The sequence below is a fragment of the Epinephelus moara genome, chromosome 7 (genome assembly GCF_006386435.1).
Source record: "Epinephelus moara isolate mb chromosome 7, YSFRI_EMoa_1.0, whole genome shotgun sequence".
Classification (NCBI taxonomy): domain Eukaryota; kingdom Metazoa; phylum Chordata; class Actinopteri; order Perciformes; family Serranidae; genus Epinephelus; species Epinephelus moara.
Window position 1 is genome coordinate 14,512,946 of NC_065512.1, and position 21,766 is coordinate 14,534,711.

General features: G+C 41.8%; 1 protein-coding gene across 5 annotated transcripts in view; it reads right to left on the reverse strand.

The window, feature by feature from the left end:
• dachd (dachshund d) overlaps positions 1-19,877 on the reverse strand; it is a 122,358-nt gene extending 102,481 nt beyond the window's left edge. Inside the window, exon 1 of one of the 5 annotated variants that reach the window (XM_050049268.1) lies at positions 19,009-19,877. In XM_050049268.1, the coding sequence (XP_049905225.1) occupies positions 19,009-19,559 (551 nt within the window). In that variant the 5' untranslated portion in view covers positions 19,560-19,877. The remainder of the gene's footprint in view (positions 1-19,008) is intronic. The other 4 variants (XM_050049270.1, XM_050049269.1, XM_050049271.1 and 1 more) reach the window with 4 other exon arrangements.
• Positions 19,878-21,766: the final 1,889 nt, after the last annotated feature.

Below are 21,766 nucleotides of genomic sequence, written 5' to 3' on the forward strand. Positions count from 1 at the left end.
CTATAACAGCTGCACATGAGGGCGGGTGGAAAAAAAAAAAAAAAAAAAAGCTCACAAGGCAAACAGCTCCAATCCCCTCAGGGTTGTCAACTCCAATCCCCCCAACCTCTGGCGTTTTTTAACCAGGCAAACAGAGGGAAAACTGTTGCAGTCGGAAGACATCAGGGTCCCCGTTCCATTAGCCCTACCTGGCGATCCCAGCCACCGTGAGCAGAGTTTACGCTCCCACAGGGTCTCTGTGCGGAGCAGTCTAGTAGCCTGCATGAGAAGTGTCCACTTAAATCCACTTACTACCATTTAATAATTTCGAGTTTGAAAAACATGTCACTTCCAAATGGAAATTTTGCTGGAGGTACTTACATCTGTTGGAGGAAAAACACAAAACAACGGACACCATCAGGGTGCTTTTTTTTTTTTTCTTTTCTCTCCATGCCTCCCTTTTCTTTTTTTCAGCCCTCTCAAAGTCTGAGCCGTGTGTGTGTCGTTTTCACAAACAGCATCAAAATACATGAGATCAGCTCACGGGCTTTGTTTGGCCCTGGCAAGGTTAGGCCAGCCTCATTCCAAATTTCCTGAGGGGGAACAGAGAGAAAAACGATTCCATGCAGATAAATCACTCGCACAGATCAAAAGACAAATCAGTGGCAAAGACAAAAGATGCTGACTTGCAGAGAACAATGGAGACAGGGAGACGTAGGTATCAGAGGAGCCGGCCCTAAGATCCCCGGCTCCGCTCAATCAAACCTGCTAACCAGGGTTTGCATACTAGGTCAAACAAACTCTGCTTCTGCAGGAGAGAAAGTGTATTTAAACTGATGTTGTGCAGCTATTTTTGGGGAGAGACTGCTGCTGCTGAGCTCCCACTGTTTAGGTTTGTAGAAGTACATGTAGGATTGAGTTTCCGGCTTTGCAAACTCATCTTCTAGGTTTGATTTAACAGCCACCCTGAGAGTGGGATATGCCCTGGTTTGAAAAGAAAAATGGGGGGAGAAAGAAAGAGAGGGGGTAAACTATTTGATATAGAGCATGGGCGTCTGTGTGGGTAGCTGTGCACACGCACGTCTGTGTGGTTTGATGTATGCCTTCAGCCTGGCTTTCTATAGTTCTGCATCTAAGACGAGAAGTCCCGTCCCATGCAGCCCTTCACGCATCACAGCCCACAGTCTTCTATTAACTTCTTCAATACGAGCAATAAATAAATATATGGAATCCACAACTCTTTATCATCCACTCATCACTTTAGAGGATCGAGGTGTCAGGGAGAAAAGAGCCCTTTGGGAAGTAACGTGTAGGAGACAAGAACCGGCAGCGCCCCTCACCAATATTACCTTTTGATCAAAATGCTTCACAGATATCAGAGGAAGCAACACATCACTTTTACAGCTCTGTTCTCTGTTTAAAAAACAATTCTCACAAAGAGAAGGGGTCACCGCAAAAGCACCTTGTGATTTGGCTTTTAAAGAATTGTAGAGGACCAAATTATGTTCAAAAACACAGTTCACCATGCACCACTGACAGCCATTATTTGATCCCCCTCCTCTGAGATCCATGTATGATAACACATCAATTTAGATTAAGGTGATATGAAAGAGAAATGTAAAGTAGGTTTCAAGGGGGAGGAGCTGGTGCATTTGAGATGAATAAAATGATATTAAAATTAACATGTTGAGCTTCGGCGCAGTCACAATTGACCTGTGAAGTGTGCTTAACAAGAAAATATTTCAAATTGAAGCGCCGGGTCCAGATAGGCTGTAATAGCCGCCCATAAAATCTGCTGAACTCCTCAAAAAATGTCGCACATGTCTTGACATCAGGCTTTATTCAAATATCGCGTGGGGATAAGGAGGCCGATAAGGTCAAAGGATTTACCTAATAGATTTGGATGGAGGGTTAGAACCCCATTCAGGTGTCATGAGGGAGTAGAGGGGGGGAGCGTTAAAATATGAGCGCTAAGCTGGGTCGAGCCCTCGATGAAACTAACCCACGTTCCACACTCCACTCGCTATCTCCAGTCCAAACAAGTGAGATTTGATACCGCTGTTCTGGCCTGGAACAGAGGGAAAAAACAAGCCCACTGCCACAACAAAGACAGGAAATTCAGCATAGATTCCTACTTCTCTCTTTTCTCCTGCCTCTCTATACCTAACAATACTGGTAATGGAGAGAGAACAGTGCCCGGGGCTGGCAGAGACACCTGCGACATATTTTCTCCCCCGCGCCACCCCCCCCCCTCCCCATACCGCCAACACCCCCCTCCCGTCCACCCTCCCGCTCTTCCCACCCCCTCGACATTAAAGTCCTTCACAGAAATCAGAATTTAATAAATCACCCCAGAGCCTGACAGAGTTTATCTCCGGGGGTCGCCTCCACTGTGCAGAGACTCACAGACAGACAAAGCCCGGCCCGATAAGATGTGAAATTAAATACAGTTAGCAGTTTGAGACAAAGGAGGGAGAGTGTCACACCGAGCTTTGTACGGCGTAAACGGCTGGCTGCTAGTCGGGGCACATACGCACACACACGCACGCACACACACACACACAAGACAGCGGGGTGATTCATTTCAGGTTTCCTCTCACATTTAGCCTCATTTGCATCATCCACTGTCAACATATCGCCTCTCCCAGATATGTTCAAGAGCTTTCATTAGACGTCCAGGGGATGACATCCTTTTTACCCAGATGCACCATTATTAATCACTAGCTCTACTCCTATGTGGACTCATCTCCATCACGGATCAAACGCTATCTGCCTGTGTTTCCTTTCATTCAGCAGACATCCCTGACATCAGCCATCACTACAGCTAAAGGAGACTTATGGGAGTGTGTTGGGGCTCAGACGACCTTATGAATGCGGTACATAAGCATTTAGTACTGAGAGGATATAAATGTGAGGATTTGTTCGACACTGGTAGGATCTGTCAGAGCAAACCTCCGGCAGCCGAGCACACACACTGTACAGCACACCAACTTGAGGGCTCTGTAAAACAATTAGGTGCTTAAAAAAAGAAAAAAAGAAATATGCAATATGAAATTGCTGCCTGGTGTTATAAAGACGCATGATTGCAATGCTTTCATATGAGTATACAGTTATATTATTTTCAATTAGTTGGGTCTCCAATTCACATCAGGATATGGCCGACCTCAGCTGTTCAAAGCTGATTTTTCCCCTGCTCGGTAGTTAAGAGAAAGCACAGTCAGGTTTCCAGGACGAAGCTGTGCGGGTTGTTTAATAGGCTTAGCCTGGTCGTTGGACCTGACCTTTCCCTTTAACAATACTGAGGCCGACGGGCTCGGGCCTGCTCTGGGAACACAATGACCCATGGGTGAAGCCTAATCTTCTCCAACTCCATTCTCTCCGCTGACCAGACGGCCTTCATCCACAGCCTCTCTGTTGCTCCAACTGATGTCTTCCTGCTGAGACAACAGTGCCAAGGAACTGTCAACAGGCCTGGCCCAGCAGGGCCCCGACTGGGCCTCTTTTACACCGAGCCCTCCAGGGTCCACAGGCAACGACACTCCACGCTCAGAGTGCGAGTGCCGCTCGGCAGAATGCTGAGAATGACAGGAATGCTGGGTGCCATCATGCATCCTGATAACAGTCTACATCTAAGAGCATGATACACAGTCTCTGCAGTCGGCCTGTCTATAGATGTGATTGAAGAAATGGGCTGCTGGGTATAGAGAGGCAAGTCCATCCTATGCTGTGGCCCCCATGGGGCCTTCATTTTGGAAAAATATGTACAGCAGTTAGTGGCAAAAAACTTTTTGATTCCATTTGAACTGTGTCATGAATTACTCATTTAATGTTCATGAATTTAAAAGACAATTTTGCAGCTCAAGAAAGTCTCAATTTGTCGTAGTACCATTTAGTTTAGTGTGAAACCGCTCAGTGAACTACATCGCCAACACCAGCTAGCTAACTTTGCTATGTTCCGCGCACAAATGCAACGTTATTTCACCTGATGTGTTATATCCAATGACTTCTGGTCTTTTTTATCAGCTGGTAAGCTAAAGAACAAGACCTGCTGCTTGTTTGATTTTATCCAGATACGAAACACAAAGGCATTGTAGCTTCAACGAGAGGATAAGCTACGACGTCCCTTATGCGGCTTGTGTTGTTGGTCCAATTATTAGTTTCTGCGGTGCCATGCCATTCATCAACCATTGTTTATTCAGGGAAAACTGACTGAGCATTAAATTACATTCAATGGGCGAGAAGGATACTAATATATAATTGCAATAAAGTAATGAAAAAAAGTCCATAAAAACAAATAAGTTGCAGCAATGTCTATCAAGAATTATAAACAGCAACAACAGTAAAGATGAAAAAGTTAAATAACTAAAAATGGAGTCTGCCATAAAGGACAGATACAAAACAACAACAATAAAACAATAATATGTAGAAAATCATGTCAGCCAATTAACCAACGCAGGAACACTGTAAAACAACCACATCATCTAGCATAGAAATGCTCTAACGACATATACCTCTCTAATTGTTCCGACAGCCCATAATTCCGAAGCCTCGATAGTCCGAAATAGTCCCAGTGGACCAAAAGCCCATTTGTACACCAGCTCAGTCTCCCAAAAACAAACACCCACTGCTCCAAAGTGACATTTTACCAAAAACACGCTCTTAAAAATAAAAGTATATGGCTGATTAATATACAGAATGATGTCATCTTACCCTCCTACTATGCCAACAGCATGACCTGCACTAGTCTGCCTCTAATTAACTTACTCAGATGTTCTTAACCCAACCTTAGCCAATCTCACTCCACTTGCCTAAACCTAACTAACCCAACCAACACATGTGACGAGCACTAGCCAGTCAGCGGCAGAGGACAGCGGGTCATGCTTTCGCTATCATAAGAAGTTCCAATAGCTTCTTTCTGCATAACAATTAGCCATGTGCTTCTGTTTGGGAGAGTGTCAGAGAAATGGCCCTCTGGGAAAATGGGCATGTGTTTTCAGGACAAGTGGGCTTCCTGTCCAATGGGAATACTGGGCCTACGTTGGAGCAATGAGTAGTCCCCATTTTCACAGTCTTATACTTCAACAATTTTATGACAAACTGCAACTTTCTTGACTAGCAAAATATATTTTTTGAATTGACAAACATCATATATGTAATTCATGGCACAATTCAAACAGGATCAAAACTCTCGCCATTAACTACAGTACTTTTTTTTTTTTTTTTTTCTGAAATAAGGTCTAATATTGGTACACAGGAAGGGGAGCGACTCTGCCTCGCTTTTGTAAAGCCTGTCATTACAAGGCAGCTTGTTGTTTCAGATGACCTGATCCTGAACCTCACACGTTACATCACACATATAACAAACAAATCTAAAATGTGTCACAGTAGCCATATTGATGAAAAATGTATGTGTAAGCTGAGGCAGTAAGAATCCAGAGTACAGTAAGTACAGCTCAGAAACAGAAGAAATGAGTGATGTTATTGGAAGTGCACTGGACTTGAGATCTCACAGCCTCACATCCATTTCATCTAAAGCTTTACCTTTCTTAGGTTTGTTTTTTCTAATCACTTGAAGTGAAGAGCTTTCTGGTGGACAGCATCGATTAAAATAAAACCCAGCCTATTCAGCATGCAACAGCAGGAAAAGCAAATGGCACAGCTGTGTGAAAAGGTTTCTATTATATGTCAGATAAGGTTAAGTGCAAAACAACTAGTACTGTAAACACACAGACACATTCAAGACCCAAGTCCCAGATGACTATGACTGCCCTCATACAAGGCCCAGTGCTGGGGCAGGAGACTATCAGATAAAGGAAGAAATAACAAAATGCCTCTGAACCCAAATGTATCCGTCACTGCATTACTTAAACTTTTTGTTTGATCTGTGCCACTGCTGACAAGGCAGTTCATGCTTTTCCGAATACTTTTTAGTTTTATTTTTCCTATGTTTCGAATGATGAGCTGTGAAAGGTTGTTCTTTCTTCTCCATGCGAATAAACTATACAAAGAGGTGTTTGATCTCTGAAATCCGATCTGTATTTCTAGCATTGTCTCCAGTTCCTACTGTGGCATCTTAAAGGTCAGGAGTGAAAGGCCATTTGATAACTACAGAAAGACCTTTTGGCTTTATTACACTGCCTTTCATCTCCTTTCCTGCGGAGGTTAAAACAAAGCATTGCATCCTTTGAAAAAGAACGGATAAAATGGATCGCTTTGGAGCCTCAAGCCCTTTTTTTTGTCACTGTGAGAAGTCTGGCATCCAGTGTACGGGGGAAACTCTTGTGGGATGTGTTTCTGAGAGGCGAGTCTTCTTAGGGGCAATTAGCATATGTCCTCTCAACCTTCTACCAAACCTCTCAATGAGACCCTGAAATCCTATTGAGATATTATTACCACTCAAACAGGGCATTACACAAAACATCTAAAGCACGCATGCACACGCTCGTACAGGTGCACACGTGCAAACACACACAATCACAGTTCAATGACACCCACTTCCCACTGAATATTCCTTTCTTTTTAATGGTAACCTTGGGAGACGGGCTGCACCGGCGCAACACTTAACAGCCACTAGTCTGAGAAAAATGTTTTTGATATGCTTGTGTCATTTAATCATCCACATTCTGCCGAGGCTGTGCAGGACAATTTTGCAGGATATTAACTCCCAACTAAACCCTGGCTTGTATCATTTGTGGGGCCAGTCAAGCAGGAGTCCCAGGAGGAGCAGAGACTTCCTCCTCACAGTCGTAGTAATCTAAGCTTGACTGGGCCGCACACACTCACACACACACATGCCCGCGCACGCACAGAAAACACACAGCTAATAGACAGGTAGAATGAACCATAAAGGAATAAAGGAATCGGGAAATGTAAGGCCCTTTACTGACAGTCACAACAGTAAAAGGATGAGTGTATTTGTGATTTGGGCGATCAGGTAACAACAATAATACAGCCAGTAATACAGTACAGTGAGTAGTGGTAGGGAAAGTGTCTGCTGAAGATATATATATATTCACAGACAGCGAAATGACTTCCTTTTCCTTTTATTTCCACACCAAAGTTAGAGATTGAAGAGCATTCGTAAAAACGTCACTTTAACGTGATCCATTTGGACAGCTCACATTGCTTAATGGGGTAGGAAATTCATTTTTTCTGCTGTGGAACAGACATAGTGGATGATGTGATTCTATGCAAAATATATGAAGCCATTACTAGAAAAATGCATGAGTTTCAATAGTTGGAGGGGGGAAAGAAGTATCTCATTGCACGGAGGCCATCCCTATTCTTTACCAAGGAGCGTCACATACACACACACAATGCAAAAGACAGCAAAGGCAACTGATGAAAACCATTTTTGTTCCATCACAAAGAACTAGGTCACCCTCTCATAATTGTCAATCATGCAATAAATCTCTCTGTGGCACAAATGAATACGGCATTGGAAATGAGACAAAGCTTATTGGCATGCTATGTCAGCTTGACTCAATTCATCCTCCTTTTCACACAAGACCATTCATATGTGAAGTTGCGCGAGGGTGTCTCTCTCTCTTTCACACTCTCCCTCTCTCTCGTGCGCTCACACACACACACATACTCTCGCTCACTCACCGAGCAACTCGCGCACGAGCAAACACGCTCACACGCTCCTAATGTGGAAGTTACACAGGGTTAATGTATGTGGACAAACCATTTCAGCCAAGGGCCGCATTATTATCATAACCATGTTTATTTCCATAGAGAACACGTCTCACTGTATTTTCTGCATTACTGTGGAATTACTGGGAACATATACAAGTAGCTGTGAGTGCACATCGCTTATAAGGTATTAGCACATGCATGAACAGAGTTTGACGACTTAAGATCACAGTTAAAGTGATTCCCTCCGCACAAACTTGATTTTTCTGTTTTATTTAACATCTGAGAGTCTATGATTTAGATTTTTTTATCTTAAAAGATATGTCTTAAAAACAACTAGATAAGTATTATATACGTTTTTGAGTTGTGAACCTAACATTATTCCAAATGTTTCGAACTATATTCAAACACATTCCATGTAATTTGGTCAGCGATGCCTGTCAGTGGGGTCGTATACTGTTATGGTTGTCTGCCAAAAGCTGTTTTTATCCAGTTTTAAGCAACATTTTTACAAAACACTTCTTCAATCTTAACTATAGCCAGATGAATAATCTTTGTCATCAGACGTCTGGATCTTAAGATATCAGAGAAATAAGCTGAGCAAACGTTAGCTGCTCCAGCCAATGCTGTGCCGAACAGTGACTGGAAAACACTGATTTTTAAAGTGAAACTGCTTTATTCACTGTTTTTACTTATTTAAATCACCAGGTTCATTTATTTTGTAGAGGAGGAGACTTCTGCGGATAATTCAGCTCCGGGTAAAAACCTCCTGAATGTCCCGATCTTAAGTTATCAGAGAAACAAGCTGAGCAAACTTTAGCAGCAGCTCTGCTCCGGCCACTGCTGTGCCAAACAGTGCCTGGGAAACACTGATTTTTAACACGAAACTGCTTTATCCACTGATTTTACCAGTTTAAATCATCGAGTGTGTTTGTTTTGGAGAAGAGGAGACCTCTGCGGATAATTCGGCTCAATCTAAAACCACCTGAATATCTCAAATCTTAAATTATCAGAGAAACAAGCTGAGCAAACGTTAGCAGCAGCTCTGCTTCAGCCCCTGCCACGCTGAACAGCACCAGAGAATAACCGAATTTTACGTGAAGCGGCTTTATTCAGTGTTTTTACTGGTTTAAATTACCGGGTCTGTTTATTTTGGAGAGGAAGAGACCTCTGTGGATAATTCGGCTCTCAGTAAAAACCTCCATCTACAAGCTGAGCATATATTAGCAAGTGCTGGGCTAGCAGCTCCTCCACGACCAGCCAAACCGCATCAGAAAAACACGAATTTTCAATGTGAACTGCTCTATTCAGTGTTTTCACCAGTTTGATTCACCTGGTCTGTTTGTTTGAGAGATGGAGGCACCTCTACGGATAATTCGGCTCTAGACGATAAACTCTTAAGGAATCCTAACTGGGAGAAACTGGCTGCAATGACAGCACTGCTCTGTCTTTTTTTTAATTATTTTGATTAGAAAAATACATACTGTACATTTAAATAGAGGCAAGCAGAAGTCATGCTGCTGATGTACGAAACTGAACTGACTCCTCACTTTTCTACTAACCTCCTAGCAAACCAGGTGTACAGTAGTCTGTGTCGTGCTATCTGATTGGCCGGGAGCACTGGCTTGACACAGCACTACAGCTCCATCCACAGAGGTTTGTGTCACGTCTCCGAGGACCCGACTGTCACTCTTTAAGAGGAGGGTAATAATAGCCGGGCGCCACAGCAAGTGGTGGCACAGGCGATTTTAAAGAAACATCAGGGAGACGGTGACATTTGAGTCTACGAGGAGAGAAACCCAAGCGCTGCAACCAATAAAGACTCCCACCAATATTCTCACTAGGCTTAGAGGGAGAGAGAGAGACAGAAGCAGAGAGAGGGGGTGAAAGGCAAAGGGAGATGTCAGTGTTAGATGAAAATGTGTTGACCCGGTGATATTGATACCCCGCTCATAACCTCTACAGGTGTGCAATGCCGTCAGGAAGCAGCTCTGGGTGTGGCTTTCTCCGTGGATAACAGCCAAAATTGCAGACCTTATCGTTTTACAGTACAGAGGAGGAGCTGCCTTGTTCACTTTGAACTGCTGACAGCTCAAATGATTCTGTATTGAAAATAGGGATACAAATAATACATCCATACACAACCGATATAGCCCTCAATATTTAGAACATATGAATCCGGCCCCCCAATGAAAACATAAAAGTAGCAGAGGTCTCTTTCATTTTGACAAAATTAAACACATTTACACAATAAACTGATGCAGAAAAGGCACACATTGGTGCACAAATATCTACCAGATGCAAAATATTAGGTGTTTGATGCTCAAAATTTCCTGGCAGGGGACTCCCAAAAACCCGCCGTTTCATGTGTCCCCTCAAATATTGAAAAAGGCTGTAATTAATATAAAAAAGCTAGATTTGTTTGACATTGGGAACATTACAACTTGTTACTTTTTCCTTGATTTCTTAATTTACGTAATGACAATGACCCTAAGATTAATGAGTGCGTTTTGATGGAGCAGATTTAGCAAGGTTATTGTGGTTTTTTTCATCATTTGAAAGACAGATCTGGAGCAATCTGCTGATCAGTGTCCAATGCCGTTGCCATAGTAGAATCATTTCTTTAGATATGACCTTTAAATGTATTAAGAGAACAGTCTAAATCTGTAATGAGGCGTTTGTGGCACTCTGACATTACAGCACTGATCATACAAATACTTGTAAAAGTGGAAAGAGGCATGTTGCTGGGAAAAGATTAAATATGAATCACTTTGACATCAAAATTACTTATGATGGTTTAGCTTAACTCCAATTTGAATCGTTTATTTACTTTTAAAATTCTTTTTTACAGATGCTTTCAGACCTGAATTGATCAGAGTCTCTGAAGCTCCAAAACCAGACACAAGAGAGCGGTTTAGTGTCTAGCCTGCTGGCTCAACAGCAACTCATTTTATGCACATTGTTAGTTATAATTCAATGCAACAAATTGACTGCATAAAGTGTTTCTGGTGTCTAAGTGAATTCAGACTTCACGTAAATAGCTGTGGGGCCGTTTTTCTTAGTTTTTCATCAGAAGGTATTGACTGAGCAGATGCTTTGAACCGCCATAGAATGTGCTGCTAGTCTCAAGTGTCATTAGCTTCGGGGCTTTTCCAGCTAGCGCCAGGTAAAGATTAGATAACAATCAGCCCTTTAATAGATACTGTTGGAGGCACTGGAGCCGTTCCTGTGCTGTGCCGTTCATCTGAAGCTAACAACAGAAGAAGAGAGAGTGGAAGCCGATGTCATTTCCTCCCTGATTTCTTCTCTGTGATGTACCGCTGAGCCCAGCGAGGAACACGGCTGTTGTTGAATTACATGTAACTGTTCGCTCAAACTAGTGTCAATGTAAGTCTGTTTGTCTGTCTGTCTGTTTGGGCAGGTCTGACTAGATTTTGAAATGACACATTTTTAGGCAAGTTCAAAAACAAGGCCCTTGAGGGTTAGGGTTAGGGGTTACATAAGGCCGCAAGGTATTTAGAAAAGATAAAGAAACACAAGGCTACATCGCAACACACACATAAATATGATTTTAAGAGTAAAACAACATACAAATAAGTTAAAATACAATAAGATGAATCACACTGTAGAATAAAAAATCACAGTGATTGATAGAAATAACTAGTCCCAAGTTTATCTCAATAAAAAGCAGTGAGAAACATCTACATTTTAAGCCATGATTTAAAAGAACAACGTGGGAAAAGATCACAAGTTTTCTTCAGACATGTGGCACATAAAAACTGAACACTGTTCTCTCTGTTTAGTTTTGACTCTGAGAACAGTGAGCTGTCCTGTCCCTGACCATCTGAGAGAGAGGAGCACATCAGAAATTTATTTTGGTACTAAACCATTCAGTGCTTTATAAACCAACAGTAATATTTTAAAATCAACTCTTTGAAAAACAGGGAGCCACTGTAAAGATCTGAGAATTAGACTCATGTGGTTTGTCCTAGTCTAAGTGAGGATTCTGAATCAGCTGCAGCTGTCTAATTGAGTATGTAGAGAGACCTGTAGAGACTGTGTTGGTCAGTGGTCAGGCCTACTGAAGATAAACGCAAGGACAACTTTTTTTTAAATACCGCTAAGATACATAAGTCCTTAAATTCTTTATACATTCCTATTAAGGAGAGGTATTTTAAGTAACTTCCTATGTAAGTACTTGCAATAAATCATTATAGAGTACTCAGTTACTTGCAAAAAACCCCACAAAACATAAGAATAGGAAAATAAACTGGCTAACACATGGGGAAAAAAAGTGCGATTTGAAATGTATTTATGGAGCAACCAGGTTTCAGTCATTGTTTACGTAAGAAAAATTAGCAAACTTTCTACTCCTATTCCATTGGTAAGACACCGCACCTCGGGACCGTCTCCGGAGTGCGGAGCTGCTCTCGTCCCGGTCATTTCAACGTCTACCAGGTTAGCACAAGCTAACACAGCAACAGCGGCTAACATCCAACAAACAACGAGCAGTTTAACAGTCCCAGCAAACTCACACTGACACCAAAACGGCTTGACCCTGTCGTTAAACCTGTTACTAACCTTTAGGTAACATTAGCCACATGAAGGGGCCGACTCTCACCAACTGTTTCCCAATGAGGAGCTCACACTCCCACAGCAGTAGTCTCATGATAAACAGACAAAGAGAAGCAGCGAGGCAAGGAGATGATACGCAAAGCAATACACTGCACACAGTTCCACACTAATTTTTTTTTCTATTTTAAATGGTAAAACGGTATATGCAAGTCTTGTCCACATGTGGCAAGTTGGTTGACAATTACTCTACTACGTTGAACGTCCAAATCAAATACTCAAGTACTCATGCCAATCTCTAAGTCTTATTAATTATTGATTTGTTGAATGCACTTACTCAGTACTTGTATCGAACCATAATCACCTGGGGTCTCATTTACAAAACAATGCGTATGATCCATACTAAAAATGTGCATACGGACAAACGCCAAAAATGACGCGTGCCAAAAAATATTCAACAATTTCTACAATCAGAATTCCACCTCACCATCTGGGTCGCCAATTTCCCATCTACAAAATGTTCGTAAGCACGGGTCAAAGTTTCTCTCATCCAGTCTGTTTTTATAGATCACAACTCATTTTGTGCGTGCGCAATGCTTATACATAAATGAGACACCTGATGATAATGTCATATAAATCTGTGTATCGTCTGCATAACTGTTTGTTGTTCTACAATCTTCACTAGTGGAAACATGTAGATGAATAGGCTTTATTAAAAAGGAAAATATTGCAATGTATTGAAGAGATTTTGAGAATCAATTTTATATAATTTCTTGTTTTAATAATAGGACTAGGCAATACATTGATATTATATCGATATCCTGATATGAGAACAGATATCATCTTAGATTTTGGATATCGTAATATTAAGTGTTGTCTTTTCTCGGTTTTAAAGGCTGCATTACAGATAATTTTCCAATCTTACCAGACTGTTCTGGCTGTTTTATTATTTACCTTTACCCACTTAGTCTTTCCTTATAGTCAACCCTACAATCTTGTCGGAATATTGACATCAAGGTATTTGGTCAAAAACATCCTTACATTTGATTTTCTCCATATCCCCCAGCCCTATTTGGTATTAAAACATCATAGCTAACTCCTAACATGGTCATATCAAACTTAACACAAGATGTCATTTTAGTTGAATGATACTGGACAAATATTCTCTTCATATACAAGAAGGAGCATCTGCGCAGGGTGTTCCCTAACTTTCAGTAAAATGAGGAAAAAAAAGGTTCTGCTATCATAATATGATGTGCATTACTTCACTGAAATTCCAAAAGTACAAAGGGCTTTTTGTTGGATGACATTCCTTTCTTAATATACTTCAATTATTAGGAGGAGTCCTTTGTATTGAGTAGAGAGCTCCAAAAACATTGACACTGGAGGAATAACATCTGCATGTTTACTCAGGAGAAGATTCATCCCTGATAGCCTCCACGAAAATGAAGAGGGGGAGAAAAAACAAGTGGAGGAAATTTGTGGAATCCCATCTGAGATTGCTTCCCTGATGGATTCCTTTTCCTGTCAGCTCAGACGAGAAATGAAGCCGGGGAAAATTAACTCCTGATACAGCCACGCTGAATTAGACAGAGAGGGGAGAGAAAAAAACCTACACACTTTTTAAGGATTCCAGCCTTGTCATTTTCAATTTTCTGCTCTTTGGACATGCTTGTATTCAGATTCCCCAACATCTATTCGCCATATCAATCCTAATTAGACAATCTGGGCCCACGAAGGATGGTAGCAGAGTTATTTGCATAATTTAATCATAAATACTCAGTGATACATATTTCCAAATGCATTTGTACAATTATCTTTTCATCCTTGGGGCAAAAGTATTAATATGATTAGGCAATAATTCTTTAAAAAAGGGGGAAAATAGGAAACCAGCAAGTGTGCACTCTTTTTTAAACTCCAGCTTTGGGCTATATGAAAAATTAATTAATTTCTGAGGAAAATCAATTTCTCTATGTGACCATATTAGACAGAGCCAGGCAAGGGCCTGCATTCCTTCTCCAATCAGAAAATCTCATCTGCTCCCTCTAACTTCTGTCAGTAGCATTTAACATCCTGGTACGAGCGCCAGTGACTTCCGCCATGCTCCCTAAATGTGCTGTAATGTGAAGGAGCCCGTGAGTAAAGACAAGCAAGGGAGCCCTGGCTGGGGAGAGAGGGGGGAACGGAAATCAGAGTGACCCAAAATCTATTGCTGGCCTGTCAGGCAATCAGTCTCAAGTGTAAAATCATCAGGTAGAATCACTGTTAACAAATCTAGTTTAATATGCTAGATAAGTCATATTGACAGATAGATTTTAAACAGCTTAGGTCTGTTGTCTATAAAAATCAAAGCTAATACCCCTTTATGGTCGGTGAGCATAGTAAAAATAGGTCGTTTTAATATGCTGATTAACGTGGACAGACCTGATGTCGATGTGTGATTTTAAACCATTTCATTCGGTGGAGGAATTAATTGGTAATTCAATTGCTGTTGCCGATCCAGTAAAGGCATGCAAATAAGATAGGAGCTTGGACAACTAATGCATCCAACAGGCAAATTAACAATACAGGCCTCTTTGCCATGCAAATAGCCTCTAAATCCACAAATGACATTAGACAGTGTCAAACAAAGCCTCTTTAACAAGTGAAATCTGTGCTTTCGACAGTCTTGGCTGAGCTTCATTGCGAGCTGTAAAAAAAAAAAAAACAATGTTGAAAAAATAAAATAAAAAATGAAGAAAATTATGTTACTTTTGTTAACTGAACTAGTCTGTGGGTTTTTTCCTTAAAAAAATGTTTTAATTTGCACTTGTTCCAGCTGAATGAATGTCAAGTCAATAAAGCAATTCTGATTTTCAAGGAGACTATTTGTTTGCAAAAAAAAAAACAACACCTTGCCGCCATCTGCCAACTGCACAGTTGACTTGAGCACATGTACTGTACCTAATCAAATTTAGCAGAGCCCCACTGAAGGATTAAAAATGCAAAAAAAAAAGGGAGAGAGAGAGAGAACTTAAAATGCTTGTTTTTCCTTCAATAAAGAAACAACACACAAAATGAGGGCCAATTTGACTTTCAAGAAAGTACTTGAATAGATTTGGATTTTAAACAGCTTTGTATAACATTCCCTCTTTCTCTCTCCCCCTCTCTTTCTCTCCCTCTCTCTAATCAGGCATCTGTCACTCTGTTTTTGAAGTTATTATCGCCCAAGCTCCCTCTTGGATGTGGTTGCTGGGTGACGGGTATCTTAGCACCCACTCTGACTGGGAATGATTTGAATGGAATCCAGAAATCTCCCCTGAGTACCTGTAAACACATCCGTGCCTTGTAGAAAACAAATATATTATAAGAGAGCTCAGCAGAGGAGAGGAGGGAGAGAGACAAGCTGGCACCCTCGGTGGCAGCTCACACTGAGCGCTAAACAAAACAATTACCGTCATTTGCAAATATGTGTGTTTAGGCATAAACACTCTTGAAATAGGAACAAGAGAGGTGATAGCTCTTGTAACGCTCTCTGTCATATCAGTATCAATTAAATATATCTGTTAAAGAAGAAGTCGCTCCGCTGTGACCTGTCACTCGGAACATTTCAGAGTAAGATCTGTTTGACTGAAACGAGCCGGGGAAAATCTATTTAAGAAGGGCATGTAAGTGAAAAGCCGTCCCATTCCCAGCGGTGGGACATTGTCTGGGGCGTGTGGTTAACCTTCAAGGGTAGACAATGATTGTCAATTAACTGCTGCATTTCTGCGCCCCAGCATCGGATAGCCTGCCCCCACAAAGCAGACCAATGAGAGATATGCGATATCTCCGCGCCACCCCCCACCCCGTGTTATAATAACCTTTCAGAGAGTTCAAGTGTCACACAGCAATAAGAACCTTTTCCATCCCACCACGGGGAAAATGAAAAGGAAAACAAGTAGCTGGAACAGAGGGCTCCTGGAGGGCTCCTGGAGGGCCAGAGTCATAATGTAGGGGAGATTACTGAACCTGGATCAGTCTGGGAGGGAGAGTGAACACTGCTAATCTGGCACGAGAGTCCTTAAGAAAATGAAGGGGTCAAGAATGAATATATCCCTCATATCTTTAAAGATGGACAATAATTACTAAAATACCCTGTCGCCTTTAAGACAGAGTGCACGTCATTATAAAAGTATTTTTTTCATTATAAATTCTCATCACTGTAATGAATAAAAAAAAATCCTACTGGGCATTTCTGAGCACTGTTTTTCATTTAATATGCTCAGAAAGTGTTATGCTAAAGTAAGCATAGTGGGGAACAATTTGGTTGGAGCTTGTTTGTGTCCACATCAAAACTAAAGCAGCGGGATGCAGCGGAGCTCTGTGATGCTATTCACATTCACACTGTGTGCAAAATGAGAGTAGTGTTGTTTTAACACAATAGACCGTGGGAGGGAAAAAAACAGCATGTGAAATAGTAAGACCCATTGTACAGGAGTATTATTCACTTCATTGTTACCACTCTGCCACTGTATAATAAGAGTAGTGACATTGTGGTAATAGGGCGAGATGAAAAGCTAAACTATCTCACGCAGCAGGCTGTTGTTGTGTAACCTGAGCGGGTTAACCGGTGAACTTGGATACTTTTTTTTTTATCTGACAGTAAGTCAGTGCAAAACGGAACGCCGACTTCGGAGGGGGAACTCGTTCTCACCTACAGGGCAACCTGTGTCCTGTTTACTCAGACTGATCTTTTTTGTCAGCAGCAATTCAATGACAGACGGTGTAAAGCACACATCCCTGCAAATAAAATCAACTCTTTCTAAGTAACAGAAGCCTTTTATCCAGCGGATGCCTCACTGTTCCATGATGTAATTCTCCAAATGGGGCAGGCAGGCGGGCAGGCCGGGTCTGAGTGATTGATTTCAGCCCAGCACCGGGAGTACCTGGCTGCTTTCAGAGACAATTACAGTCCTGTCCATGTGCCCGTAATAGCCCACCACTTTAGCGTCATTAAAGCGACGCGAGGCACTGCATTATCCTTTAACCCCATCGCTGGCCATCCCCCCATTGACAACCCGGAGAGTTCAACCACATACTTTGTCACCTGAAGCCCCACGCCAGGCTTGAGGAGAGGATCACCGCACGGTATGTTTTTCTCTATAGAGAGAGACAGAGGGAGAGGTGGTGGTGGTGGTGGTGGTGGGGGGTTCAGCTCTCTTGATGCTTTATGTAAATGATGCTTAAGCACCAAAGTGCACAGGTGAGTTGTTGAGACAATTGCAACAGGGATGGAAATATGGAGCTGAAGCACATTTATAAGCCACAAATATTGTGTGTAGATGTGTGAGGCTGTTTTGAAGCATGCATGAAAAGAAAGATAAAAATGTAGGCTACAAAAAATTAAAATAAATAGAATTAAAAATGTTTCGCTGTAATAATACCCCCTCTCTCTACCTTTAAATGTTATGAGAGTTACTTGATTTTGCATTTTCTGACCAGGCCTTATAGTGCACTTTGCAGACACAGCACTACTTTAAGGGTCAAAAACCTCTTCATATATATGGATCTTAATGGTACATAAAAATGATCAGTTTGCTTGTGATACTAAGCATGCATCCTAAACTCAGAATTAAGTTTAATCTCGCACTATAATATTCCAAAAAGGCTGCTTGCTCTTACACTGAGACACCCAAGTGACTCTAAGTGTTTATTGCAATTCCCCACTGATGTGAGCCTTTCCATCATATTTGCATTTCCAGCTCATTTCTGGGTAGGAGATCAATATGAAATCAATCATAGTGACAGGTAAGATGGTAAATTTGACCAGGCTGAACCATCCTGTGAGACTGAGCGATACATCAAAGCTAGGAGCAACAGGACAGTAAAAATGGCTTTTAATCAAATATTGATCCTCGCTTAAATCACTCCATATTAAAACATTTAAAGCTCAAAATAATTGGAATGGTAACGTGGGTTGCTGCGTTAATTTTGTGTGTCTGTTTACGTCACTTAGTGTGTATTAATTTCCTCAAAGCAAGTTTCATTAAGGTGCATTATCATGTGTGTGTGTGTGTGTGTGACAATTATTCCTGGCAATTACAGTGTGGAAAAAATGTCTTTATACACTCACACATGAGGCTTGAGTGTAATGTAACCTTGTGAAGAAATGTGCAGGGTGTCACACTAGGAAAACAATTAATAATAAAAAAAATACTCCATGTTATAATTATGATAATCTGGGTTTTACTTATTTACTTTCTGGAAATCAATGTTATCATAATTGAAATTGTGCAGCCCCTGTGGCAAGGGCATAAAATTAGGCACAACCTACTTTTCCTCCAGAGTCATTTAAAATAAAGTTGAGCTCAAAGTTTCCTTAAATTAAGAGACACTGCCTCGTAAAAGATCACTGTGGTGTTGTTTCTGGAATTGTCTTTGCAGTGGCAGCTCCACACCTTAAGTTTATTCAGCAGCGTTGCTAAACTCAGCCGTTGTGTAGTCTACATTATCGATTCATTTGTTCTGAGGCAGACAGGCTATCCATCATGGCACAGCTTTGCCCTGCACGTGTTAAAAACTTTCACTAAACTTTTTCACTGATGTTGCGCGCTGGCCTCTTCCCGTCCAACACACCAACCACGAGCACATTGCTTGGAAGTTTGAAACCCTATTCACACACTTACACACACTGTAACAGCAGATTTTTTAAACATGTGGTGATAAATTAATCACATCTCTTGAGCCACTTGTTTTATAAAGGGAAAAATGTCTCCCCCTTCCTTGCTCCCGCGCCTTTACGCACGGCTGTCCGTGAAGACATTTAAACCCCAAAAATGCCGCACACAGCTCGCCACTAACCTCGCGTTGGTGCAGTCGTTGTACAGAGTCTCGAAGTCTTTTCTGGAGATGAGTTTGCAGCGGTTCACCCCGGGTTGGATGGCGCCGAGCCCTCTGAGGATGCGGACCTGCTCCACATTGCACACCACCGGCGTGATCTCCAGCCGCTTCAGCTTGGTGTAGACCGTGTGCAGTCCGCCGACCAGGTGCTTCAGGAACAGGTCGAAAGCCTGAGGAAGGCAGATGAGCTCGCAGCCGTCCACGGTGAAAGAGGCCACTTTGGCACCGCGCAACTCGACCATCTTGCACTCATTGTTTTGCGGTATGTTTTCAACAGGCGACGGGGTCGAGTACACGGGTTTGCCGGGGGGTAGCGCCGCGGTCGGGATGCCCGGGCTGCCGGTGGCGAGGAGCTCTGATCTGAACAGGTTCTGTCCGGGTCCGGATGGGGGGGCCAGGGATGGAGATGGTGATGAAGTTGTCGACGGCGGGGACGTCGTCGCGGAGGGAGTCGAGATCGGAGGCGGTGGGACCAGAGGAGTTGGTGGGATCAGAGCAGCCGGTACGGCCATGGTCACCTACAGGAGGGGAAGAGAGTAGCCGAAGTTCAAAGTATAAAACCCAGCCTGCCGAGACACCCCCAAATGAAAGAATCCACGAGAGTTTAGCTCCTCAGATAAGTTGGGAAGTAAAAAGAGCTGCCGAAAAAAGGCGTGCTGAGTGAGGGTTTTGGGGGGGCTGAGCGGCGGGACAATGATCAAAGATAGGAGGAGGAATGACAGGAGGAAAATGAGCTGAAAAGTGCAGCTCCGCTCTGTGGATGAGTTGTTGTTGTCACACGGTACAGAGAGGGAGGAGCTAGGGGACAGTGGAAGCCTTTGAAGAACAGATAACTGGGCTCGGGCTCCACTCAAATGTCTGCTAAATTGTTTATTCCACATTAGAGAGATCCGCTTGTGTCGGATCAGCGTCGTGCAGATTTGCACGTTTGTTTCCCCTGTAATCAAAGAAACACGCACTTGCAGGGTATGTCTGAAATGTCAGTTAACACTTACTAATGGCTCTGACAACACATTAGCAGCCACACAGGTTACACCTGCTGTCCAACAGCATGCAGAACCACTGGGCGTATTGACAGCTGATCTCTTTACGCATCTAAATGTTTGGGGAAACTTTTGCACTTTGTTTGCATCCTGCAACTGTCTGCAAACCTTAATTTTCCATCCAGACATTCATACTGAAAAAATACTGATGTCATAATTTCTGAGTCACCCTATCTGCAAGACAGGAAAATATGTCTCATTTAATTATTAGTCCTGTATGATTATTGTATTAGCACAGTCAAACTGCAGCACAACATGATGCAACGGTTGTTTTTGACAAACACTATATAGATTACACTGTATTGTACATATATATATATAAAAATACAGCTACTAATTAAAGTTAAGAGTTAAAACAAGGACAAAAAGGTTAAAAAACAGCTTTTATCCAAAAACTAAGCGAATGTACTGAGGCTTGACTGTGGAAATATGCTTGGATGCAATACAAAGTTGATTTGCTGTGTGTTTTAGTGTTTTTTAAATGCAATATTTATTACTGTTTCACTTTTACTGCTTACTTTATAGTTTGTTTTTGTTTTTATAAGCTCTGTTTTACTTACATATGCACTGAGGAGGTTGCATTCAATTTCATTACATGTACCATAACAACAAAGATATTATATTCTATTGGCTGTAATCACTTATCTCCAACAAAATGCATTGTAAAACCTATATTTTTCCATGTACAGTGCAGTGTTGGGGAGTAATTACTTAAATGTAACTAGTAACGTGTAATTACAAAATTAAATGTAACCAGATACAGTTACTGAGCAAAAATATGTAATTAAATAACAGTTACTGATCAAAATGTTGGTGATAACAAAGGGGTTATATATGCTTTTCGGTAAAAAGTTTAAATATAGAATATGACTTTCATTCTTCTGCTTTGCATCTTGTCACTGTGCAGGAACAGCCTCTTTAAGCGGACATTTTTCAGCTCAAAACGTGTCACAAAAGTAATCAAATGTATTAGTTGCATTACTTTAATGATGTAAGAAAATAGTTACATTACTTATTAGACTTTTAACTGGCTATCTGGTCATCTGTAACCTATTACATGTCAAAAATAACCTTTCCAACACTGACAGTGCTTCATGTCTGCACTTGTTTTCCACTTGCAACAGTTAAAATTGTTAATGAACTCCAATTAGCTGCACACAGACACACTACTGTACATGACAGACACCAGAACCTTCATACAGTCAGAGCTGATTCCAAGTAACAATCTGTGTGAGAACAAAAAAACATTTAAACACAGACCATAAAAATGGTAACGTGTTTACTTTCTGGGTGTCTTGCACATGCACAGTTATGTCAACTTAAGCCACTGTACACACACACACATGCTGCACAACATCCGGACGGAACGCCAGCGCGTTCAGGGGGTTGCTGAACCGAGCTTAACCCGGCCAGAACATGAACTCTGAAACTTTCTCTCAATCTCAGACAGCACAGGAAACAAGGATAAAGGCAGAGAGGGAGGAAGTGCAGCACTGTATCACGGGGGTAAGGTCAAGCCCATGTACAATAAGGGCTCATATATAGTTTATTCAACCACCGTGGCACATCATGAATTACAATACCTTTCTTCCTGCCTTTCTTAGCAGATCATACTGCAGTTAACTATGTAAACATGCAGCGGGATTATCCTAATTTGGATGAGTCATTACTAGATT